The sequence below is a fragment of the Pomacea canaliculata genome, linkage group LG12 (assembly GCF_003073045.1).
Source record: "Pomacea canaliculata isolate SZHN2017 linkage group LG12, ASM307304v1, whole genome shotgun sequence".
Taxonomy (NCBI): Eukaryota; Metazoa; Mollusca; class Gastropoda; order Architaenioglossa; family Ampullariidae; genus Pomacea; species Pomacea canaliculata.
In genome coordinates this window covers 3,369,779-3,396,737 of record NC_037601.1, presented here as the reverse complement: position 1 = coordinate 3,396,737, position 26,959 = coordinate 3,369,779, and the positions used below count along the sequence as shown (strand labels likewise).

Sequence of the window (26,959 nt, the reverse complement as noted above, 5' to 3'; positions counted from 1 at the left end):
AAAAAAGAAAAAACAAAACAAACAAACAAAAAAAAAAAAAAAAACAAACAAAACATAACACGTTTTCATGCCATTATTTCAAACGAAAAGTTTAGGAATTGTTTTCTTTCTGCAAAAACTGTTCACACATACAAATATATTTACTATAAAATTTTTTAATTTAAATAATCCAGCAGTTAAAAAAGACAAAGAATTCTACTTAAGAAAAGAAATATGTAAATGACATATATGTGATGTTTCTTTGTTTTGAAGATAAGTTGACACAAGAAAACAAACCCAGAGACTTAAGCTTTGAATTTTAAATATTTAATTAATGAAAAAAATATGTGTTGCAAGAGAGGTAAGGTTATTTGTAACGCTGCTAATGTAATTAAGCAAAAATGCTATTTATCAACAGAACAAATCTTTGTCAGTGCATTAGTTACATCAGTCTGTACCAACACTTTTTATTCTAAAATCACAGATCCAATGCATTCATTGCCTATCTCTATTTTGTTGCACCTCGTTTATTCTGCTGTCTCTCCTGTTCATCAAGCAATCTCTTATTTCATAAAGAAGGTGATCTCACCAAGATAACATCAGTCACATGCTAGTGCAAGTTAACAACACTATCAGTGTAAGACCAATCTTTACAGATTTATTCAATGGGATAAATCATTCAAGCCAAGTATTTACAATTGGCTCTGTAAGCCAAGGTGCACCACTTGGATGTCAGAATGTAGCTATGCTGTCTGAGGATTTAAGCAAAAGATTGATGTACAAGAGATGCACCTCAACATCACAAAACCTTTTTAGAAAAGGGAGTTAAAATGATGCTTGTATAATTTACCAGTATGTCTTGAGATAGTATCTCTTATATTCATCTTTAGTTACACATAGTTATCTAGTCATGCTTTGAGATATTCTAAATAAAACTGGCATTTATAGAAGTTGTATTTGTGAAAATATGTCATCAAGGACTATATACAAGTAAAGCTGATGGAACGAATAATGTAATTGTAAGACGATATACCTACTTAAAATGAAAGTTAATTCTATTTAATTTATTAACGTTCAATTATCTCATAAGTTTTCAGTGAAATCCATAAATTTATAAAATTTCAATGTAAATTGCCTTGCATTCGCTATACTGCTGAGGTCTAATAATTAGAATTGTCTAACTGCTTTTGTAAACTCTGAAATATATTTTGTTCCTTTTCAGGCATAAACAAACTGATAGTGTAAAGTGAGTTTTGTTTCAGCGACTGGTACACGACAGACTTCAACTGTAAAGACAGACGAATGATGGGCAACTGGCCCGTGTGCTTCGACAACAACCTGGTGCCCTCCAGTGGATGCATCGTGTACTCTTTTGGGTAAGTCAGCACGTGAGCGCCATCTGTCTCCACCATCAGTGCCTTCCTCCACAGCCACCTCATCAGCTACACCCGCGCCATCTGGTTGCTTGCAGGAAAATTAATCACCCTGCGGCATCTGTGTTGTGCGGATACTCTGAAACAAAAAATGAACGAAAATGATTAGATTTTTAGTATAGTTTTGTCAGAGAAGGAATTATCGCTCTTTAACGAAGTGTGCGGATATTTAAACCCGTCAACACGACAGCAGACAAAACATACACCCCCAATAAAACAAACATGTTTCAGTTTGACTAACAAATGTTATCCCAATATGTATATATGGGAGACTACTCCATTTTAATTGGACAATAGCACGAGTTCCTTCCCATGGCATCCTATTTTCGCCAGGGCTCCGGTGCATAGGCGGTCTTAACTCGAGTTAAGACCGCAGTTAAGCCAAGCACGCTGTCTTAACCTAAGACGCCTGCTAAGCGCGGTGCATGGCGATCTCAACTCGCTAAAGCAAGCGGTCTTAGTCTTAAAATTGAGACTGGTCCCCCCCAGGCTTAACTCCTTGCTTAACCGCGACACCGCTGCTTACGCATGACCGTACGGCGGCTTTCGTAGTAACAGAGGCGCTTGATCGTGTTGTTTACTGAGTTGCCATTGACAAGATACAGATTTTTCACTACTTCAGCGATCCATCAAAATCATTTGAAATGTATGACGTCGATTTGTTTCATTGTTTTTCGATTTTGTCGAGCGAACATAACTTAGTGGAAAATGATTTCGACATCATTTCAACGAAAAGGCTCTACTCCGCCTTTGTTGCAGGTAAGACTATAGTCACCGCCACTATATAGGAATATATGAATTAATAAGTGTAATTGACAGCATTACGTTAAAAATATTTAATAATGTTAGAATGACATGAAAATATAGCTACACAATAAACAATGGCGTAGAACTGAAGACGGTGTTGACGACAGTGGGTGATGTTTGTTGTTATTATTGCTGCTCTCAAGGTAAAACACGAGACCACAAAACTTATACATATTTGGAAAGGAAAAAACTTGAATTTTGCAATAAAAAGTAATGAAAATTTTCTACTTTCACTCTGGGTGACAGCAATAATCCAAAAAAATTCACAGTTTGCTATACTTGCTCATATGAGCAGAGGCACAATTCTGGCCATCCACTGTGCTCCAAGTGTTGTTTTAGAGTATGTAAACATTATTTAAAAAATTGATGCATTGTATTTAAGTAAAACAACACAGATAAGTAGCAGAGCACCCAGAATCTCTTATATAGTTTGATTTAATACATGTTTATCAATTTGACAGGCAGTTCATTGCAGTATGTCTCAAGTTGTAACATGTGGCTCAAGAGATAGATAATCATAATAGGTTAATGTTCACATCGTCCTTTTTAACTAAAATGGACAGTTTTTGTTAGATGTGAATACTAAAATACATAAATCATTGAGGTCAATAATATTTCCTATGTCTTTTGCAGGTGATGGTGGCATTACAATTTTATGCTACAAAGCACAATGCAAGTTGTAGTGCTGAGGCATTGACATGGGATGAATATGGAGACAGTGGCTACCCGCTGAGGACTGGCTTAGTTTCCCTTTTTTTAAAATGCAGACAAGGAAAAGAACTTCCCCTTTAATATCATATGCTTCAGAATATATTGTGTGACTTCAGATACATCCCTGCCAAAGCAGCAAAATCAATCATGTGTTCCATTGTGCTGTCATAATTTTTAACTGAATGGTCACATTATTATTCAATTTGACTTTTGGCTGAATAGCAACATCCACCCCAATCAGTTGGTGAACACTTCAGCAGCTGGCATTACCAATTCATTTTCCATCTATTTTTCTGTCTAGTATTTGTTACCTCAGCCTGCCAGATTTATTTGATTTCCATGAATTGCAATTCTTTTTTAACAAGATTCAAGTTCACTGTCCAGGAGCTACAAAGTTTTTGTTCTCTTATCTTTGTTGTGCATTCTTTTGTATCATCAGGTATTTTGCTTTCTTTGGGTGACCAGTTGACGGATGGAATTCTGGTGTGTTTTATCTGAGAGTCAAAAGATTTTTTTCAGAAATGTGCAGCTGTCTAAGCCCTAAGCCGCTTTGATGGCTTTGAATTTGCTGTGGGCTCTCTGTGTGGTCTTGATGCTGCACGAAAGAAATGTTTCTTAGAACAATTGATTCATGACACTTCTACTTGGGAGCACTGAGTACTTACCATCGCATTAGGTTATGTAAAGGTATTTGCTTGAATTACTCTTCTGTGTAAAGTTTCTATATAAATAGATTATTGTGTGCTTGTTATTCTTTGTGATGCCAAGTAACTAGTAAAAAAGCAGTTATGTTGATATTTACTACATGCTGCTAGTAGGATTGTGAAGGACATGTTTCTCTCTTAGACTTAATATTTAGCACTTTTCACTGGACTCAGGTGTAGCCATTTCAGAACTTCATAACATCTTATTTGCAACTGTTTAAGAATGTAGACACTGCACATCCATGTCATTCAGAAGCTGAGTGTCTACTGGAAATCTAAACTGTAGAACACTGGTACTGTAACATGCATTAGACTTGTAGTTAAAACTTGTTAAATGTCCAAACTGACTGTGGATGTAAAGACAAACCTGCTGTGTACATCTCCCAATTATTGTCATAGTCTGTGTTTGGCACTTGAATTAAACAATTATAATTTTAAGCCAGCTGTGGAAAATTATATGTAGCTGCCCTCTCTAAAGTACAAAAACCTGTGGCTTTTCCTTAATATTTCATGTTTTGTTCAAAAACCATCAGGAATATCTGTGATATAAAGTACATTTTTAAAATTTCCCATTTGAAAACATCATCATCTGAAATGTTCAATGGGTGGTTTTCACGTGACGTCATCAGTTTTTGCGAGCTGCTTCAGCGGCCATTTTTCCTCCCCTCTTAAAGCAGTGGTTACGGAAGCTTGCTGGCAACTGATCGGTTATCATGGTCGTCTGCGGCACAAAAGGATGCGGAAACAAGCCCTGCAGTAAACGAAATGTTCCTCTAGATGTATCTTTTCATAAGATACCCAAATTATTTTGAACCAAGGCGCGAAAAGAAAACTTACAGAAGAACGACGTCGTCTGCTTTACGAGAGGATATTACAACAGAAGAGAAGTGGAACAAAATAGTTATCTGTTCGAAACACTTTGTTGGCGGTAAGAAACCAGACGCTTTCCAAATTGCTAAAGTATTTAACATTGTTCTGCATGTTGTACACATTGTGATAAATATTTTCTTCATTGTAGGTTGGTGACAGTTCACGTGATTTGAGTGAACATCAAAACAAGACTTTCATTATGCATGACCACGACTAATTAAACTATAGCTATAGAGAGAGAGGCTAAAAAATTTTTTCTACTCCATTATTTTCTTTTTAGACGTGTACTTGGTTTATTTTGTTTCAGTGCTGATTATTTATATTTTTTGGTAGTTAATATCACAAAGATGTAATTCATGGGTTGTTTTATTCTTGTGTTAGGAAAGCCAGCATATGTGAATTTCCGGAATAGCCCTTCGTGGCTTCCCACTCTACACTTGGGACATGAGCGATCAAGTACTTGCTCAGAAGCTGAGACTTCGAAAAACAGGTATTTGAGGCTTGTGTCTCGCAAAGAAGTAATGCATCCGTCCCTACTCTAAAATACTGCAAGCAAGAAGCGAAAATCAATCAGCAGTGAGCAAGCCAGGAAGAAAAATTATGTGAAAGTGATTTGGTTGCTCAAGTGCTTGCGAAGAAGTTTACATGGTGACATAGAAGATTCATGTTCAAAATGATCAGAACACTCAAACAGATTTTGGTTGCTCAAGTGCTTGCGAAGAAAGTTTACATGGTGGCATAGAAGATTCATGTTCAAATGATCAGAAACACTCAAACAGATTTGACTGGACTAAATATAGATGCAATCATGCAGGACTCTGAGACCAGACTTCTTGATTCAGTTAAAAACAGACAACATTGTTCTATTTATGAAAGACAGGTGTATGTTGAAGATGAAGCTAAAGTTCCATTCTACACGGGACTTCCTTCATTGGCAGAATGACCTTATTTCAGAACGGTAGAGCCATACATGTCTAATCAAACACAGTCACTGTCCAAAGAGCAAGAGTTTTTGCTGTGTTTAATTAAGATCAGACTGAAACCAATTCCAGGATATAGGGTATCAGCTGAAAGTATCCGTGTCAACTGCGCAAAGGAGTTTTCATAGAACTCTTGATGTACTTGTAGCACGGTTGTCTTTTTTGTTGCACTGGCCTTCAAGAGAAGCTCTGAAACTGTCTATGCCTATGTGCTTTAGAGAAAACTTTAAAGATAAAGTTGCTGTTATTGTTGACTGTTTTGAACTTGAAGCACAGAAACCCTCGGGCCAAACCAATCAGATCCAAGTTTATTCCAACTATAAAAAATATCATTCTGCCAAATATCTGATGGGATTGCACCACAAGTTCAATCAGCTACATTTCAGATGCATTTGGTGGCAGGGCTTCAGACAAACACATCATTGAAAATACTTCTTTGTTGTCCAACTTGTTACCAGGAGATGTAATTATGGCCGACAAGAGGTTTCAACATTGAAGATGAAGTTCTTTTTTATCAAGCTAAATTAATAATTCCAGATCTTTTACCCATGGGAAAAAGCAACTTCACCCACTACAAGTTGAAAATTCGAGAAAAATAGCCTCTGTACGAATTCATGTTGAGAGAGTTATAGGCTTTGTTCGCAGAAAGTTTGGAATTTGCAGTCTAAAGTGCCTATTGACCTGATGGCAACAAAGCCTGGTGATGATAATCCAGTCATAGACAAAATAGTTCGGCTTTGTTGCTGCATTGTAAATTTACATAAATCCATAGTGCCTATTGAGTAGCTATAGTGCAATTTTTAGTTTGAAATCAGCATTTATTTCAGAATGCATGCTTGCAATCTGTATATGTTTACATTACCATAGAAGTTATTCTCAGATATAAAATGCACAATTACCTTACTGTAGTTCTTTTTCTTTCGCACTTTATTTATAATAGCATGACGATATCCAACTGATCAGATAAGTTACTTGGTAAATTGATGTGAAACTGTGAACAATATAGAATTTTCTTTTGCTGGAGATGTCATGCTTTGTATGATGTTGATCAAAATATTTGCTGTTGACAGAATATTGTTAATAATTTTTGCTTTATTAACAGGATACTCAAACATGTATAATTGAATCAAATGTTATTGTCATTTGAATGCAAATGCCGTTTGCTTCCTCAGAAGCTAATTCAGAGCAATATTGATGCCAGAGCTTCTTTGTGGATTTTAGATTACCTAACCAATAGTTCTTCTTAGTAATCCATATCAGTGATGTTATTTAGATTGGGATTTTGATATGTTCCTTCTTACCCTGTAATGATTTTTTTTAAGTTATGTTCCGTCAGCAGACACAAAAATTTTCTGAAAAGAATTAATAAATATGCATTTGAATGTGCAAAAGTTCTTGTTTGATGTTAAAGAAGAAAGAAAGAAAAGGTGTGACTGGAGATTGGGGTAGCAAGCAATGAGTGAGAGGAGGTGAAACTGGACACTTAATGAAGGGGAGGAGGATTGTGTTTCTTATTGAAGGGAGAAGCCACTGCCGGGACAGTGTGTTTTAATAGGGAGAAGAGAAAAGGATTCGGAGAGAGGTGGACGCTTGTTTAAGAGTAGAGAGCCATTTGCTAGACAGTGTGTCTCACTAGTACATTTTAGTTTGGAGGTTGATCGAGTACATTTTAGTTGGAGGTTGTGTTAGTCGAAGTGTGATTGCCAAGACAGTGAGTTTTAATAGTAGATTCCGTGGATTTTTGTGATTGTGCTAGAAGAGCCATTGCCAAGACAGTGTGCTTCATAATGTGTAGAAGATTCAGTGGAGATATGTGATTGTGTTAGAAGAACCATTGCCAAGAGAGTGAGTTGAATAGTAATAGATACAGGATTTTGTGTGATTGTGTAGAGGAGACATTGCCAAGACAGTGAGTTTTAATAGTGTGCAAGGAGTTTGGTGGACTTGGTAAATGTGTTTGACGAAAGGAAGAGCCATTGTTATAGTGACTGTGTTTTCATAGGGTTTTTTATTTATTTATTTATTTTATTAATAAACATAGGCAGACTCGTATAGGCAAAATCGTTTTGTTTATTTGAGTGAAAGAGCACGCAATTGTCCGACTCCGCTGGTGTGCTCGAGAGACGCTAGCGGTGTCGTGACACAAGCCGATATAGAGCCGCTGAAGAAACGCGAAGCGTTAGGGAAGGAAGATGGCGGACAGCGCCTCGTTGCTAACGTGTGTATCACGTGAGTGAAAACGACCCATTCATTGTTGTTTGTTGTGCATGAAAATAATAAATCTGCATATACTTCTAACAAAAGCATTTCCATTGTTGAATTAGAAGATTGAACTGGAGTGTTCTATATTGCACCTCCTACATATGTCAATATTATTTTATTACTCTCCCCTATCATAAAAGACTTCTTGAGGAACCAGTGTAAATGATTCACCACCTGTCACAAAAACTAAATGAGAAATGTACCTAGTCATTTTAAATAACTGTATTTCGGATGGAAATATTTATTTTCTAAACCGGCTGTTGTGTGCTGACTATCGGCTTTGCATTTGCATTCTCTCGGTATCTAGATCTTTTTCTGCGGATGACACAGACGTGTAAAAAATAAGTCTACACAGGTAAACAAAATGACTAACCTTCGATGTTTATGCCGTCCATCAGTTGTCTGCAATCATCTAAAATATTTATCACTTTCTCTGTTTATCACTGGTGTTTCTGGTGGTTGCCCCGCCCGTTGTGGATGTTTTTGACGACTGCGAGATGAAATTGTGGAAGATTTAAATTGTTTCATTTCTTTCTTATTTCATCTTTTCTTTTTCTGGTAAAGCCTCTTCTTCTCCCTGGTAACCTCCTCGATTAAGACTAATAGTTCGCTGTCGCACATCTCTCCTTCGTTTCAGCCATGGTGTGCAGACGAATTTCGCGGCTCGGCACCATCGCTGTAGCGCAGTTTTCATTGGTGGAATATACGGTTGGCAGGCCGCCCGGACAATTTTATTTTATATCGCTGACCTCGACCGCCGGCTGACCTGACCCGTTTCTCAGCTAAGCAAGGGGCTGAGCTCGCTCATGCAACAGGCTTGAGACCGCGAACTTAGCCAAGACGAAAAGCGAGTTAAGCAAGGCATCTTAAGACGAAAAGTTAAGACCGCCTATGCACCGGAGCCCAGGAGAAGTAACTCCACTCAATACGTAGCGTCATGTGTACAGCACGAAAACATCACATGTACACCGCTGTATGTTACCACAATACTACACTACATCACATCATCATTTGTACAAGGTCAACAAAGAAACTTCCATGAAGCTAGGGAGAGAAAATAAGAGAAAATGTCACCTGGTGCCATGCGACAGCTACATGATTCTTTACTACACAGCAGCAACTCAGTCCTACCCCAACAAGACGGTCGGGGTGTCTATAGCAAAATGTTCAATTGTCAGGGCCTTAGATGGTCTTGCATGAGGAGCAGAAAGTGTGTCACGAATTTTTCCAAACTGAAGAAAGATTCGACAAACAACAATTCTGTTTGTTTTCAGAATAGACTACGACTTTCGTTTCGATGATGCCATGGCAAAAGTTGGGTGCACCGTTTATTCCTTTGATCCCAGGTACAATGCTGAAAAATCACTTTCTTTATCGCATTAGTTGCTAACTTTATGCTCTTTTCTTTATATAAATTCTAAACAAATTACTATATCTAGATGATCTCTTACTGGTATTGTAATATAGAACATGGGACAAGCCGGAAATCGAGAGACCCAGGGGAGAAATTATAAAAATTAGAGCTGTACTACATTAACCAACCTGTCGGCGACCACGTATCCATGTTACACTACCAATCATTTCATTTTTAGGTTTTAATCATCAGTGTTTATCATCTTGTAGCATGATGGACAAACAGGACCACAAGCATGCGGAACGGGTTTTCTTCAAGCGCATTGGCATCAGCGATAAGGACGACGACCACTACATGCCTCATATAGATGACTATGTGAGGAGAAGGAAGGCTCCCAACGGTTGGTCCATGAAACGCCTTCAGTCCATCCTAGACCAGCTTGGACACAAAAAGGTGAGTTGAACATCAGTTCAGTCAAGTTTCGTGTTAATTTACTTTTCTGAACCAAAGCACTAGCGGCATACCAGCGTTGATACTGGTATTTAGTTGCAAGAAGACTAGTCGCTGTAATTGTCATACCATTTATAAAAGTTCTAAGATTTCACTGAAAGTATAAATAAAATTAGACATAAAGTTTAAAAATCTAACATTTTACAGTGAAAACAAGTGATAAACTATCTTATATTCCTCATACAAGTGTACACAGCTGCACATAGTTTTAATATTCAGCAAAGAAGTTCGTAAAATATGTTGATTCATTTGCGGACAATGTTATTCTTTTAGAAGCAATTTATTCCCTTAGAACTCAGTTTTTCCCAAACACACCATTAGTTTCAAATAAGAAAAAACATCCTCTCTGTGTCCACTTCTTACCTTGCGCAGGTCACTAACGTACTTCTCGGTCAAAGTTCAAAGCTCGGGTTACACACTCACAGACAAGCTCTCATACGCACTATGTATCTTTGACAGGAACAAATAACCGTGCTCAAGATGGACATCGAAGGCTATGAATGGAATGTCACACAAGACCTCATTGATTCATCGATATTGCAGTCCATTCCCCAGCTGCTTGTCGAATGGCATTTATTCGAGGATTTCCCACCTCGTCAAGAAGTACCTGCTGCAGTGGACACTTACTTCGCGGTCAAGAAGATTGGTTTCCGGATGTTTGCCAATGGGGGTTTATATTCTGTACACTGTCCTACTTCTTCTTTAAAAACACAGGCAGAGGTTGCCTACGTGAACACAAAACTCAAATAATCAATGTCTTGTTAAAGAACTGTGCTTCCGTCGTCATTGTCCTGTCCTCGAAATTACTTAGTGTTGGTAGAAAAGTTCTCTATGAAACAGACATAACATTTTATACACTCATAGTAATTAAAAGTAAACACACAAAAATGGCTTTAGGTGGTGTCACGGCTCGGGTGGCTTACAACACACACGCAACAGACACTTGCAAGTTCTCTCAAAACACAACAAGACGATTGCCCGAGGCTGGTCACCTCCTGTTATCAAGTTTTCGAATGGCTCAGGACTTTACACATTACAAAACATTTGCATAAATATTAACTCGGCTCAACACAATACTCTCGGCGACAAACGTCTAGCGATACATCAAGCGATACATACAATGTTTATCTCCGGGGCACTTCCCCGATCAATCTCAACTTAATCCTATCTTACCATCTATGTATGAAAATCACACGCTTCACACAGTTCTGTTGGTCAACAAAAGTTCCAGTTCTATTATCTAGTTTATAATGGCACTAGCAGTCGTTGAGTACTTTACTCAATGTTCGCCATCCCTCCTAGGGTCGTTCACACTCTACATGTCCCGCCAACAAGAATCCAAGACACACACACACGACATGAGCCACCAAAAGGTTAAACACACCGAAAAACACAGGAGGCACGGACTGGTGGAAACATTTCTGAGACAACATTTAAAATGGCGATGTGTAAGCAGGTGGAGGTGGCACTGTGCTGAAGTCATCTTCATCTTTGATTGCCTCCAAGGACTGACATCATGGACTACTTTTTCAATTGTGTATTTTTAACCTGTAGTATTCATGGTCACAGGTATAAAAGGATTTCAGAATTTCATTTTTAAATATATCATCTGCACTTACATGGCGACGACGGAGATTCATTCAATTATAAGTTTGTGACTTCTTCGTTTGTGGAGTTGTTATGTTCTGTGAACTATACATAACACTCATCACTGTGAAGTTGTATTGTGATGACTAATCTTGACCATCATGAGGATTGGCTCCAATTTCAGATTTTTTTTTTCACTCCGAAGTAACAGGTACAGACTATATACTTCCAAGACGAGTGACATCAACCTATCAACCACGCTTGGAAGTTGCCATGGTTACAACTGTACTGACCTTTGTAAAATATCCTCCTATAAAGTTTCAAGATATATGTATATATGAATCATGTGTTACAAGTAGTGTTTGAAAATAAATGGGTGTATCACTATGTCAGCTATGACTTTAGACTTATGAAGGTAGCCACATACACCATCTCATGAGGCTAGAGACAGAAATAGTCTTCACAGAGGACAAGTGAACAGCAAACAGTAAACAATGAGCTCAATGAAGCAAGAGAAGGCCAACTCCAGGAAAGTAATGGCATGATTGAGGAAGAGAAAGAAGAAGCTGGAGATGTCATGTGACCGATGTGTGAAAGACCCCCAGGGTTGTGGGAGACCTCCAGGGTTGTGTTCACTGTGTGGTAAGAATTATGGCATAACTGTCAACCACATGCCAAGTTCCCTGGGGGTTGATATCTCTCGTTTGATAAGAACATGTAGGATCATTGTAAGATACAATTAAAAATACTGAAGATTTCATTTTTTAATATTGCATTAGTCTGTAGGCGAGTAATTGAACTGAGTTACATTTTGAGGTTAACAAGTGAGGTTAAAAAGTGCATTTCAAGAATGTGAGAAACCATTTGAGTAAGGATATGAACAGGGCTAGAAAGACCCCTCCTGCAGAAGAGTGAACGATTGAAAGAGGAAGAGTCACTGTGTATCAAATTGAAACAGGTGATGTAAGGAGAAGGCAGAACTGGATGAAACAGGTAATAATGTGGACATACTAACTACTGTGTTGTAGTACAGTTGGATTATATTATGACGAAAGTGATCATAGCTTTTTTGATAGGTGTAAAACAAATGTAATACTGTACAACATACCAGTTTCCTCAAAACTGTAAAAGAATCACCTGTAGGTAAAGATAGCTGTAATTGTAATTGCTCACTTATGCGGGATTCTTTAATAGAGATAAGACTTAAAGGGATTGTAAATACAAAATAAAACTGCTTAGTAAGGAGTAGGATCAGTTTGAATCTCGTCTATTTTCGTGTCTGTTCATGTGAAAAATGGTGGTGTGGTGTCTGGATTTGACCTACTTCAGTCCCCAAAAATTTTTGGCTCCTACCCATGAATGAGGAATAAGTTCGACTAAGTGCGTGAGTGGTCAACAGTGATAAACAGTCATTTTCAAACTAAAAGTTTTATACAAGCAGCAAGGCACAGTGGGGGAAATTTGCAATGTATCTCTGAATATTGCTTCCATGGCTGAAGCTAGTTTTAAAGCACACGTGAAAACAGAAGAATATGGCAAGAACAAGAAACAATCATAGAGTTGAAACTTCTTCAGCACTGATAAGAAAATTGCTAATAAAATCGTACCCTATGACACATTCTTCTTTCTTTAATCTGCAATGAATTACTAAAAATGAGTGAGAGATAACCTGTAGTTAGTTTTGTCAGCACTTTATGAAAACTCATCAGTCTGCTATCATACGATTATTGTGCATATTTTGACTTCTGTGTGTCTATTTTGTTTTATTTCTAACATAAGTCTGCGTCTAGACAAAAAATCATTGTTTACCTTTGATCCTTGTGTCCTAACACATTTGACCGTTAGAGCGCAACAAGGAATGAACAATCACCTATATGTGAACAGAGCTTTAGGACTCGATGACTGTGAACACTACTTCATTCTCTGCTACTCTTTCCTCCCTCTAGTCAAATGCCGAAATAAGAAACTCTCTTTCTGCAAATCACCTGAGCTAAGTTTCATATAAACGTGTGCATGTGTGCATGTCGTGGTATCCTAGACCCGAGACACAGGTAAGCGGATCCACCTGTGTCCGCCATCTTGTTTATCCGAGTTTGTGTCGTCTACTATTACAGGTATGCTGTTTCGGGCTTCACAGGGTGTTTACGCATTAAGTACATTTTTCTGACAATGTAAACAGGTTCTGCCATGATGTAGTATAATATGAGAATAATCCTCGAATTGTTTTCACTAAAATATTGGAAAATATGTTTTAGGAAGTAGCTTCACCGGCCCGTGAGAGAGTGAGTGAAAGTATTACGATTCAGAGGCAGGTTCAGTTTGGTTACCTGGAGATTGGTATAACGAGAAAATACAATTAGAAGATTTCTGATAAGGCAACAGTTTAATAGTTAAACCGAAATACACTGTAACATTAGAGGTTTCGTCAATCAAAGTAGTTATCTTTGTAAGCTTGATAAAAGATTGTGTAGATGCATGCATTCAGAAGCCATTACTCACTGTGTACTCGACATGAACAATATTCTGTGTCTAAAATTTCATTTGTGTCAACATATAGACATTGATAAGACCTGAAACACTACACACAACATATTAAAGATGTATTCGATCCTTGGTTGCTTTTAAAGTCTCTCAAGTTATGAGCATCATATGTGCTTACTTGCACAATATTTGAAGTTCCCATTGTTTTAATATTGTTATCAAACACACCCCCACCAGATCAGATCCGCGAGGTAACTCAGACTTGGTGGATTATCATCTATTTCTCATTCACATGTTTCTCAGAGTAGGACCAGCACGTTTTCTCATATTTCACCTTTCGTTAAACCGGGGAGCATAAGTTTTCATCTTCATGATTTTCCGCGATATCACAAAACAAAAACCATGGCTTGACTTTTCTATTCCCGTCCAGGTCGCCTCTCTTTTCTTATTTCTTAGTCACCCGGAACCTGGCGGTCATTAGGCCGGGGTCTTGTTTGTGCCAACATGTGTGTAGAGGATCACAATGAGAACTGCACGGGGAGGGGCTACCTATACATTTTCTTTGTATCAGTAAAGCCATAATTTATTTCTAGGCAGGTAGACACTAAACTGAAACTCGTGAACGATCACGCGATCAACACGTACATTATCACAGGTTCATGTCTGTCTCCAAGGCAACCACTGCTTTGTGGAAAATGTGAAACCATTGTCATTGTCCTCCTAACCAGTCGGAGCTAACGATGCATGGATAGATGGGTATTGCATGTGCTTCTTGATACCCTCGACATGCAACGGGTTTTGTTATCTGTCTAATCAAAACTTCAGCCCTTGTGTACGCAGACTGAGGCAGACAGAAACTATAGGAGTAGTACACTAGGAGCATACACTAGGAGTAGTACACTAGGAGCATACACTAGGAGCATACACTAGGAGTAGTACACTAGGACCAGTACACCAGGAGCATTTTTTGTATCACTCACTCATTCTTTCCTTCTCTGATGTACACCTGCATATGTAAGCAAATAAATCAAAGCATAGAAACACATGTAAACTAAGTGTAAACACTCTCTTGTTGTCTCTCTCCCTTCCTGTTTCCCTCACATACCCTGTATGCTACCCACACATTTCAACTGCTGTGTAGTGGCAGCATGTAGAGTAATCCAACATAAAGTTTGCACCTTGCTCATACAACACCTGCATAACTGTAAGTGGTCGTAAAAGAAGAAACCAAAAAGCTACTTTGTTCGTCCCCGGCAACCACCCGCCAACCTACCCTTCCTCTCCCGAGACATGTTATTAGGCTTCATAAGCCATAACTTTTCATTTCCAAGCCTTAAAACTGCACCTGAAACTACAAAGGAAGCTATCTGGTCCCAAGCAATCAGTGCCCATACCATCCCCTACCCCACTCCGTCTCGTCTTCCTCACCCTGACCCGCACAAACACAGCTGCCATCAGTGGCTGCACGCAAACGGGTAGAAATTACACCCAGAGAATGATCCTGAGTACGATACAAATACAAAATACCTTTATTCATCCTTTTCATGAAAGTATTTTGTCTGACACTGGAAAAAGGAAAGCAGTATAGGCATCTGAGTTCATGTATCCGGGAGTTGATTGAAATGTGGATTGCAGCCGGGGTGCATGAGTGCAGGTAACGGGTGGTTGTAGCCCTAGGAACTCTAAATTACCACTTATAGGTATCATGTCAAGTTCTTGCCGGAGTGCTTGCGAGTGGTTGGCTACAACTACAGTCGCCGTGGGTCAGGGCTCTTGGGCTCGCGAGACGAATAGGGTTACACAAGGACCGCGTGAACTGTCCCTTGATCCCCCTCATCCGCGCGCGCACACCCGCCAACAGGCCAACACAGTACGGTAAGCACAACACGGAACTGCGACACAATCGCCGACACGCGACACCTGTCAACACCTTCTCTCCTGTTTTTCTATTGTCGCTCTTGTTCAGTTTGTGTTTGTCTAACTTTGCAATGTATCCCCCAGCAAGCTCGACCGAATGTGTGGATGCTGCATACACACAGAGGTGTTTAATATTTCACAGATGTTCTAGGCGCACAAAGACTTCATCTTTCTCACAGTCCAGGCACAGGTTTAACACTCGTCTCCATGAGCTTCACAAGTAAGTTGATCCTCAGTAATTATGCCTAATTATTTGTAACCATCCACTGTTCTTACTACTTTTCATATTATAAGTATTTCGTAAAAAAAACCTGTGTCCACTAATTAATTATCACCACACTTTGCAACAAAGTGATCAACATGTACTAGTCGGTAATTGGTTCTGAAAATAGTCTGAAAATTTAACTATTCATCAGCCTTCATTAATGTTTACATTCAACGGTAATGATGATGATGATGATGGTGGTGGTGGTGGTGGTGGACACAGAGTCCTGGACTTGTAAAGAGACATGCTAAAAATAAACAGAGTTTAGCACACAATCTCAAGATACAAGGCCGCCCCTCCTCCTCTGTAATCCCATTGAAACATCCACCCCACTACCCAATGCACACCTTGTCCCAGGCCATTCAGCACCCGGATGTTGTCGGGTATTGCAGGCAAGTATCTAACCCTATCGCACTAGGATTTTATTACCTACATAACGAGTGGCACACTGTGGACAAAGCCGGGTATTTACTGTGGACTTACCCTCGTCTGTTCAGGGAGCAGCATGACAAATCCCCGGGGTGGGATAACCAAGAAAGTTAAGCAAATGACAGTTTAAAGATAATTCCTCCATTGAAGTCATCGGAGATAACTCATGCGCAGACACGAGCACCCCCCTGTACCAACTTTGAATATCATCTTTGTCAGTGACATTGTATACCGCAGTTTGTTGACATCTACTGTACTTGATGTCTGCAGTTGAGTTGTATTACTGTAAGCTGCTCAGTTATTATTTATACAACTCTTATGTCATTCAGGTGCGCGGAACAAACGCACATAACAATTTATTGTGACGGGAACGAAAATCTGGTTTAAACAATTCTATCCTAGTTACAAAAATTATTTGAAAACAGTTTACAATTTGTGTGTGCACTGCATTTTTATAAAACTGATTACCTAATAGATTGAAGGCTTTAAACTGTTCTGCACATGACCATGGGATGAGATTGAGAAAACAAAAGGCTTTCTGTGTTGGAAAGAAGCAGTCAGTCATGTTCAGCTTGCAAGTAACATTATTTGATGAAGAAACGAAAGGGGAATTTTCTGCTTCAACCACTACAAAATTTAAAGTGTCATTGCTGGATATGTATAATTGGCTTCAAGATTACAGGGCATAATCAGGCATTTATTTCGAAAGGTTTTAAACAGCTAAAAGAAAAATTAAGCCACTACTAGAAGTTACCAGCACATCGTCCTGATGTCCATCAACAACTCAGGGGACACGAATCATGTTCTGAATTTTCGTTCCCTCCCATCTATTCTGTCTTATTATATTTTGCAACCTCAAATATAATTATCTTCCTAACTGCTACATTATTTTTGACTGATTGTTGGCATACATGCAAGAAAATACACGATACTGAGATCAGTTGATATCAGTCCGTTTGTAGGTCTTATGTCAGGGTTAGGGTTAGCGGGGAATAGAACAGGGAATAGGATTCACAGCTGACAATATAACTGTTCACACTCCACATCTTTATGTCCGGGTGCATGTCTTTATATGCAGGGCCTGTTCCCTCTTGTCAAATGTTTGCGATCGTAAATTAACGGAAGAGGTCAGAACACTCGCGTGTAAACATTGGAGAAAAAATGATTCGACACCACGCATTGTGAAATCATCTTTTGCAGATGTCTGTAAGTCCATTTTGTTACTTCTAATTCATAACTCCTTCAAATTATCATTTCGATTATAACCCTCTATATACTCATTTCTGGGTTTTGTTTCCGCCTAACATCTACCCTGCAACAGCATATCTAGGATTCGTTTCGGTAAATGTTCTCCTCTCGGCTAGATTAAGTCGCAAAAGGAATTTTTTTCTTCCTGCTCTCACATCTTGTTTTTTTCTTAGCTCCCTTTCGCAAACCGTTTCTCAACAAAGCAATAATCACACTCACCTGGTGCCGCAATATATGCGCTTGGGTGCACCTGAACACACAGACAGACCCACCCTGTGCCAAACTGCGTTCTTTGTCCTTCTATCCACCCGTGCAGCGAGCGCCCCCTGGAGCAGACAGTACCCGACTACCCTGCACTTCCTGTTTGTGTGAAAAACATTGCCACCCATCATACCAACGAGCTCCAGTGTGTTGTATTCTCTTCAAACCTGTTTACAGATTTATTCTTGCTTGTATTGGCTGACTTTACAGGACAACACAATATCATCTATAGGTATGTGTTGCGGTTTCATAATAATTTTTAATATTTTAAAACGGAAAACAGTTTTCTTGTTAAGAAGAATGTGTGTAGATTTTTTTTTAGTTCTAGTAGATTTACTGGTGACCTTACTGTGTATGCATTTTGCTTTGTTCTAACATATAATTCCCCATTTGTTTTCATAAATTTTTCTCCTTTTTTTAAAATTATGGTTTAAGTAGACTAAAGCTTTGTCTATAGAGCCATACAGATATTACTGAGACCAAGGAAATGCGAAGTAGGAAATGCCCCGTCGGTTAAAATACTTGTGGAAGATTGTTTGTCCTCTTTATATTTTAGCCACGGGGTGTCATCAGTGTTGAATTTAGATAACACGGACAAAGGTTTTTAAGACACAGAGCCGGGGTATGGACATCTCTTTAGTCCGCTTACAGAGCATCTGTATTTCAAGTCTTTAGAGACAATAAGAAATATATTCTCTGCTATAGACTTTCAGTGTCATATTATTATTAGTAGTATATTTTCAAAATTTTCACCAATATTCTATACATTGATGGAATTATTTTCCAAATACTCACCCTGTACCTGGGAGCTGTATTTCTAGACTTTTTTTTCACTGGCCTCAGAGTGCAGGGTTTTATGTTACCTTCTGTGTCTTGTATGAAATAAAACCTATTGGCTTCATTGTCTGTTTCCGTGCACAGCGACAGTGAGCAGCCACCCAAACAAAGAACTTGTTATTTTGTTCCCCTTTCCCTCAATCCCCTTCCAGAGCCGTGTGTAAGTGAGAGTGAAGCGAAGTCTAGTCTTTGAAATGTGCGAGTAGAATTTATGTCAGGGGCGGCCAAAGTTTTCTTTTTGCAGGTCGGTCTCAAAATCTGAACAATGAGGCGGGCAGGTAAAAAAAAAACCAGGCCAGGTAATTACACAACACACCTAGTGATAATAGAATGGAGAACAAATGAGTACATAATGGCCTTCACTTACAGAATGTATTGTGTAAAGTGAAGCTGTTTGAATTCGCTCACAATAAAACTTTAAACCAGTCTTACCTTTGAAGGCACCACCCCGATGTTCTTTGACGACTCCACCCGACACGTCGGCCATGTTGTTTTGTATCTTTGTACTTTGTGTTAGAATGTGACAGATTGCTAATTTCAAATATGCTGAACTTAATAAATTAAATTTCAATGTAATTAACCTAGGGGATAACAAAAGTGAACTCCACATTTTAGTAGACGGGCCGATCCCAAGACATCTGCAAAAAAAAACTATGCCCACCCCTGATGTATGTGCTTGTTTGTGTTCATTTGTGTAGACTACATTGCCAGGAATATGACAGAACACAGAATGTGGAGAAAGTAATAGTCGGGGTGGAGAGACAGGTTGTAAGTGTAGACAGGAAAACACGCAGCCTGTCCATCAGATGCAGGGCCAGAGACAGAGAATGAGTGACGGCCGAACCTCTCAGTCTGATACACGGGACAGAGAGAAACCCTGGGTGGGCAGAGCCAACTCACCTGGTTACACATTGATTGGGGCGAGGCCATGAATAATACCCGGGCAAAGCATGACGGTCTTGAACTCCATGCGAGCCCAGACTTGCGGTCAATGAATCAAACAGAAGTGGTGTGACATCATCATCATTGTGATTGCGGAAATATTGCCAACAGCCATATACATGTAAATATTGTGAATTGTTTATTCGTACAGTACTACTGTCAAGTGTGGATTACTACACTGCTACGAGACACAAAATCTTACAGTAAGGATGTTGTTTGATAACTGAGTAATTTCAGAATCAACGAGCTTTGTCCTTCTTTTCTCAAAGTGAAAGGACTGGGTAGAGAAATATTGGTTTGACCTCATGCCATGTGATCATATTTTTGTTGTTTCTGCCCAAAGTAGATATAACGGACAGGTGAAGATTAACTTCACTCATAATTTGTGTGCACAAACTTATAAAGGAACGGTTTCCTACATTTCAGACTTATCATTTGATGATAATGTAGAAAACTATTTTATGGTTATGAGAGGAGATTGAATATGTGTATTTTGTTTTGGTCTGTCTATCATATTCAGTACTTTTGGTGTGTATCACGGAATGTATTTACTGGTGTAACATTTTGAAAAATTCAAGATATGTTAATCTGGGAAGTTAAAAATGTGTTGAGAACAGGAGTAGATATCTATTGTTTTGAGTTTGTTTATAAGATTGAGTTACCTAACCCTATAAAGCTATAATATAGTGCCAGTAATATATCCCTCCCTACATTGTTCTTAATTAATCTCATCTTCCACAAATTACCCAAGGGATACAACTTGTTTTTCATTTCCCCATGTATTGTTAAGTCCAGGGGTAATGTAGGTATGGCTAAACTAAATTATAGACTTCTTTCAAATCCTATTTTAACATTTCCCATACAACTACTTTAATTAATGAAAAATGTAAAATATACATCAATGAAGTATAATTTGCTCAAAAGCACTGAAGCATCTGACTTCCTGTTTTGTCAATCAGTGTGTGCGCACGTGTGCAGAAAGAAGAATGAACTGAAAAGCATAAAACTCTATATTAAAACCAGGCTAGACAGAGTTTTGCAGAAGTGACCATAACATTAAGCTTATAATTTGCAGAGACAGAATGAAACAGTGCACTGCAAACTGTTAAAATTCATGACCACTTTAGACTTTCAAAACTCTCATTAACCCTGTATTACTTATCTCTTTGCAGTGCATCATCATGCAAAGCCACAACATTTTTTTAAATCAACAACTGTGATTTAAAGTAACTGAGGTACACAAATGCAAGAAAACAGATGTGCAGACTTTTTGAAGTTTGATAGAGTAATGGGAAAGTCTTTAAAATTAGTGGGAAAATTAAGTCTGTGATGTTAACAGTTTCAAAGCATGGAGAAAACCCTCGTTCCCTAACACATGTCACATAAACAAAGTGTTCCGAGACGGGATCTGAACCCAGCGCCTTTCACTGTAAAGGTGTTAAGCGTTTTAACCAGTCATCCGTATTTAACCAAATTTTCATTATTAGTATTATTAGTGATAATATTATAGCAGCAACTGTATTGAAACGAATGCACGCGTGATGAATATCAGTAGAATGGTCTGAATGGTTTAAAAAAACGAGTTTTTACCTCCGAGAACTGGGGAGAGAGAAAGCGCCAAAGAAAGTTGGGAATGAAAGAAAGGTTTTGTATATAAAGTGAAAAAATTAATTCAATGAAGGTGTCGCCAAGTCTAAACCATTAACAGCCGAGAGAAAGAAGTGTTGCACTGGATATGCATCGGTGGTAGCTTTCAACTTTTCGAGAGAAGAAAGAAAGCTATTTCCCACGATAGTATCTCCGAGCCAGCATATACAACCTGGATATTGAAGGATATCACACCTGATGTGAAGGGGGCGAGTGTATAGAATTTCATATTTACAGAAATCTTTCTTTGGATTTTACTTAACAGACCAGTGATCTCACTTAATGTGCTTGAAAAACTGCTGAATAGATGACATCGGAATGAACTTTATAAAACTTTCTGTGGATTTTTGTGTGAGTGAGAATAAACATCTTTGATGTCCTGCCATGGAAGAGGGCTGGTAAAGAGTTTATTTATTTATTTAGTTATTATTTGCTATAGTCACAGGACTTCTAACCTGCTAAATATTGTGTGTCAGTTTGTAAGAAAAACCTCACAGATTTTACAGTAAACAAAAAAAGATCCATTTGTATGAAACAAGATGCAGAAATGTTCTTCTTATTTGTCTGTCCAAAGTATTACCATTTACAAAAAGAAAACATTCCTGAAAATGTTGCACTGTAATTCAACTTTAGATTCTGCCTTTTAATGTCAGATAACCACACCAGGGTAACCACCAGCTTAACCACATACATAAAGCATTAGATTCGATAGAAAAACTTTGAAAGGTTTGGCCACTTTCTTTCTGGGACACTTCTTTCTTGTAGTGAATGTCCTACAGGAGCAATTATATGCAAGGAACACAAACTATTATTGATACATTATTTTTATGTGAGGCTGAAAATGTAGCCGTTAGTACTTCATGTCAGTACTGTGTTTGTAGACACAAAGCAAGCTGTACTGGTAGATAAATAGCATTTCACTTTGCTGTTTCTGTTGTTTACTTCCCTTCCATCATGTATATAATATATTATATATTTTGGTTAAGCTGTACAATAAAGCCGTTTCCTTATGATATCAATAGTCAGTCAAGAACAAACCCACTGATTTTTATACATTGTTTTAATGTACAATGTTTGTATACCTCCAGTCATGTATATACCAGCTTATAATTTGCTGTTGGGCTACAAATTTTTTTAAATTTTACTTTTTTATCAATGGTCACTAACAAAGTGCGCCATGATTGCTTCTGTCTGTGAAGCAAAATAAAAAAGTCATTGTGAGACGTGTTAGATAAATGTTGATTGATGAACCCTTGCTTACTGTTCAAACACCTTCCAGAAATGATTAGTGTAAGTATAGCTAGTATTTGACATTTTAATGGTTTTGAAATGATGCTGCATGCATAAGGTTATCAAAATGGCGTTTGCGTTCGTTATATAACGATAAAGCTCTTTTTTCTTCAGCCTGGTATCAACATCCTAAAATCGAGTGAAAAGAGGTTTTGTCCACAGGATCGCTTGAGTTCAACACTTGAAAGGAACTTTTCAAACAAAAGTCATCATCTTGTAAGGATAGCCCGCAAATAATAACTTTCTTGTGTTGCAAGCAACGAAACTGTGTTAACACTTTGTGATCAGTGTGAAGAACACAAGTACGAGGAGGGTGCTTTGTATATTCGTTGGTGTGCATCGCCTTCACCTCCGTCCTCACACGTGTTGCATGGCGTAGAGAATCGACCGAAGAAGCCAAGCTAGTCCCTAGTGTAGCCAAGCTAGCTCCTAGTGTAGCAAGCTAGCCCCTAGTGTAGCCAAGCTAGCTCCTAGTGTAGCCAAGCTAGCCCCTAGGGCAGCCGAGCTAGCCCTAGTCAAGCTAGCCCCTAGTGTAGCAAAGCTAGCCCCTAGTGTAGCAAGCTTGCCCCCTTTATTATATGTTTTCTTAACAGACAATATTTTGCTTTTTTTTCTTCAGAAAATGATGATCAGCAGCACAAGTAGGACAACACGAATCTGTCTTTTCATAGTTCCAACACTTGTGACGGTTGCACTCGTGTACACGTTCGTTCCACTGCGATACATCATCGAGTCTCCACCTCCATCTTTGCCTCCGTATGCACCTGCATATGCACCTCTACCTCCATGTGAAGAAAAGGCCGGCATGGACGTGTGTGTTGCATGGAGAAGTGAGTGGTCTTCCTGTACAAATAATATTGATATTCTCCATCCTAAAACATGAAGCAGATTAAGGTTTATACCAGGGCTGTCCATGGGACATATTTTTCTATCCCATCCCATCCCGTCCCATGGCAATTTATGCCTGTCCCATCCCGTCCCATCCCACGGGACGTTTCCCATGGGATTCCCATGGTATTAACAATCCTATGGACAACACTGAAAACCACTTTTCGGCTTTTGTTCTATAATTCCTGCTACTTCACATACAATAGATGATTCAGAGGAAAGATTTAAATCCTTGATGAATGAAATAACAGTAAATTTATTTTGCAATATCAAGTATCGACTACCATGGGAAATACAAATGTGTGCTGTCCCATCCCATCCCATCCCATGGGACGTTTCCCATGGGATTCCCATGGGATTCCCATTCCTATGGACAACACTGGTTTATACTATAAAGAGGATAAAACATCATCACTCTCTGTTCAAAAATGGGGAGGAGTGCATTACGGAAATAAAAACTGAGTTCTGTTACGACCCGTGATTTCTTCATTGCCTCTCTGTTACACATTTTATATCTACAGGTTATGCAAGAAAATGCTCACCGATTCCATGGTGGGGTATTATCTGCGACATGGAAAGGTATCACAGACTTCATAATCTTATAAGTATGAATACATTTATAGGATTACAATTTAATATTGGTTGCATTCGCTTAATTATTTGAGTTTTAATACTGTGAAGCATCTAGCTAATATAATTATACCTTAAAAGCATTTTTTCCAGGCAGGACAAAAACAAATCGTTATTTTAAGTGAGTTCGGTTTCAGCGACTGGTCCACGACAGATTTTAGCTGTAAAGACAAGCGAATGATGAGCAACTGGCCCGTGTGCTTCGACAACAACCTGGTGCCCTCCACCGGATGCATCGTGTACTCTTTTGGGTAAGTCAGCACGTGAGCGCCATCTGGGCCTCCATCCACAGCCACCCCATCAGCTACACCCGCGCCACCTACCGTTCTCACACAAAAAGTCTCATCGATGTTTTCATCTCTCAGAACTCTCAAACAAAAGCCAATTCGAATGATTAGATTTTCGGTTCGTTTTGGCAAGGATGGAGTTATCTCTCTTTAACTAACTGTACAGGATGTTTACCAACCCCTCAAAAAAGACAATCAACAAAACAAAAGACATGATGTAGTTCGGTAAATTAGTTGTTTCCTTTTATAATCTATGGGAGACAACTAGTTTTGCAAGAGTTTCTTCTCATGGTATCCTTGCTATGCTTCCGTCACATAAATCAGGCTTACTAAAAAAAAGTGCCACATGTACATCACCACATATACATCCCTACACGTACATCATTACCTATACATCACTACATGTACACCATATGTACATCACTACATGTACATCACCATATGTACAGCCAGTTAAATGTCGGACCAATCATCTCTTGGATACAAAGTATGTTTCTTTCCTTTCCCAAGCAATGAAGATAGTTACAGTGAATATAAAATTAAATTCACTGTCTGATCTTCTATGAACAGACTAGAGAGGAGTGAAAAGAATGTCAAGACAGACTAGAGTAGACTGACACTAAGTCTCTGTTTCAGAATAGACTACGATTTTCGCTTCGATGATGCCATGGCAAATGTGGGGTGTACAGTCTATTCCTTCGACCCCAGGTAAAAATCTTCACTCAGTCCTTTCTTTTCTTTTTTTTTTTTTTGTTTGTTTGTTTTTTTGTGGCCCAAACTTGATGTATACTTCATCAATATCGCCAACTGAGATGTTTTGCCAAATATCCATCTTACATATAATGTATTCGGCTGTCAGACTCAAATCCACAGTAATGTCTGTTTGTCATCTTGCAGCATGATGGACACACAGGACCACAAGCGCGGGGACCGTGTTTTCTTCAAGCGCATTGGCATCAGCGATAAGGACGACGACCACTACATGCCTCATATAGATGATTATGTGAGGAGACGGAAGGCTCCCAACGGTTGGCAAATGAAACGCCTTCAGTCCATCCTAGACCAGCTTGGACACAAAAAGGTGAGTTGAATTCATGAATTTTGTCAAATTTATTTTCATTTTATTTGTTCAAAATTAGCAACTTGTTCTACCGGCTTCTGTTATCGTGAAATGTAGCTTTAGTTAGTCATGACCTGATTAAAGATTGCCATCACTAGCAGTTTTAGTTTACTGGAGAATTAAAAAAATTAATCCCACTGTAAAATAGAAATTTTTGTGTTCTTTTCTTTTTCTGCTTCCCAACCTGGTCAGGTCAGATCAGGTCAGGTCAGGTCAGGTCAGGTCACTGACTTAATTCTCGGTCAGAGTTCAAAGTTCGGGTTACAAACACGTAAAACTCTCAGTCTGTCACGTGGTAACCTTTCAGGAAAGTAACAATCGCTCCAATTAGTGTGTAGGGTGGCTTGTTGATAAGGGACTAGTCACCTGTCTATCAACACACTTGTAGGCGGGGCAGAGGGTCAGTAGGGGTGGCTTCCGTCTTGTGGGTGTTGACTACTTGATGATTGGATGGCGAGTGACCGATGTGAACCCTTGTGAGTGATCGACGTGTGAAAATCGTACACATGGCTCCCCTGCAGGATTATGCCGACGTGGGTAGCAGGAGTTAAGCCCCGGGTCGGAGTTCACATTTGGTTTAAAACTGTGAAATACTGCAACATTGTCACAACATGTATCTCTGTACAGGAACAACTGACCGTGCTCAAGATGGACATCGAAGGCTATGAATGGAATGTCACACAAGACCTCATCACTTCATCGATATTGCAGTCCATTCCCCAGCTTCTCATCGAATGGCATATATTCGAGGATTTCCCAACTCGTCAACAAGTCCCTGCTGCAGCGGATACCTACTTCGGGGTCAAGGAGATTGGTTTCCGGATGTTTGCCACAGGGGGCTATGTTAGGACTCACTCTCCAGTTTCAGCTTTGAGAACACAGGCAGAAGTTGGATACGTGAATACAAAACGGAAATAATCAGCTTTGCTCTTGTATTGTTACAGACATTGGTATTTCAATTGTTTTACATTGTGGAAATCAATTTAGCTTGTACATACAAACTGTTTCTGTCGATGGTGTGTAAGATTTGTTATCCTCCATGCAACTGTTGTATCCAGCTAAGCCTTGTGTCCCCTTCTTTGTATCCTTTTTGAATTTAACTGACATCATAAATGCTTCCCTCATGTCTGGACACTTTCCCCTTGAGATCATCCACTCGTTTATAAAGAAACCATCTGATTAAGATATTACAGAAATGTTTCAAACCTATCCTTCTGTCCAAAATTCTGGAAAAGATTAGTTTTTATCAGCTTATTGTACATGTGGAGCAAAATCATCTTCATCCATTCCAGTCGGCTTACAGAAAACACAATAGTTTAAAATTGAGTTTTAATCTGTCATCAACAGGACTGGCACAATAAAGTCACCAGTGACATGTTTCTCTGTATATTCTTCTTTTGAAACGGCTAATTCGCATAGTCCATATCTCTCTGACCTCAGAAATATAGGTTTCAGATACACCTTTGATTCAGATTAGGTATAACGACTTTCAGTGTAATAAATGTTTGTACTGTAAACAA

At 38.8% G+C, this 26,959-nt stretch overlaps 2 protein-coding genes and 1 long non-coding RNA gene across 13 annotated transcripts in view; 2 read left to right on the top strand and 1 right to left on the bottom strand.

Annotated features, from left to right (window-relative positions):
- The window catches only part of LOC112553312, a 20,900-nt gene extending 8,087 nt beyond the window's left edge, over positions 1-12,813 (top strand). For 6 of the 8 annotated variants that reach the window (XM_025220423.1, XM_025220422.1, XM_025220427.1 and 3 more), the window contains 4 exons: positions 1,242-1,355; positions 9,021-9,092; positions 9,370-9,553; positions 10,070-12,813. In XM_025220423.1, coding sequence (XP_025076208.1) covers positions 1,242-1,355; positions 9,021-9,092; positions 9,370-9,553; positions 10,070-10,360 — 661 coding nt within the window. In that variant the 3' untranslated portion in view covers positions 10,361-12,813. The remainder of the gene's footprint in view (positions 1-1,241; positions 1,356-9,020; positions 9,093-9,369; positions 9,554-10,069) is intronic. The other 2 variants (XM_025220425.1, XM_025220428.1) reach the window with 1 other exon arrangement.
- On the bottom strand, positions 291-17,883 carry LOC112553319. Its single transcript, XR_003097030.1, has 2 exons — positions 17,757-17,883; positions 291-1,491 (listed from the first exon to the last, which is right to left on the bottom strand). It is a non-coding gene; the product is annotated as an uncharacterized LOC112553319 (long non-coding RNA).
- On the top strand, positions 15,664-26,959 carry LOC112553314. 4 transcript variants are annotated; one of them, XM_025220432.1, is made up of 7 exons: positions 15,664-15,815; positions 23,134-23,344; positions 23,924-23,981; positions 24,170-24,283; positions 24,956-25,027; positions 25,217-25,400; positions 26,067-26,959. In XM_025220432.1, the coding sequence occupies exons 2-7, from the start codon at positions 23,137-23,139 to the stop codon at positions 26,355-26,357; spliced, it is 927 nt and encodes a 308-aa protein (XP_025076217.1). In that variant the 5' UTR covers positions 15,664-15,815; positions 23,134-23,136; the 3' UTR covers positions 26,358-26,959. The 4 variants fall into 4 exon arrangements, with proteins under 4 accessions (XP_025076217.1, XP_025076215.1, XP_025076216.1 ...); XM_025220430.1 differs by lacking the exon at positions 15,664-15,815 and adding an exon at positions 17,155-17,495; XM_025220431.1 differs by lacking the exon at positions 15,664-15,815 and adding an exon at positions 17,892-18,030.

Coding starts and splice junctions, on each gene's coding strand:
- LOC112553314 (XM_025220430.1), top strand. Junction 23,345..23,923: donor CGTGTGTGTTGCATGGAGAA/GTGAGTGGTCTT, acceptor TTATATCTACAG/GTTATGCAAGAAAATGCTCA. Junction 25,028..25,216: donor GTCTATTCCTTCGACCCCAG/GTAAAAATCTTC, acceptor GTCATCTTGCAG/CATGATGGACACACAGGACC.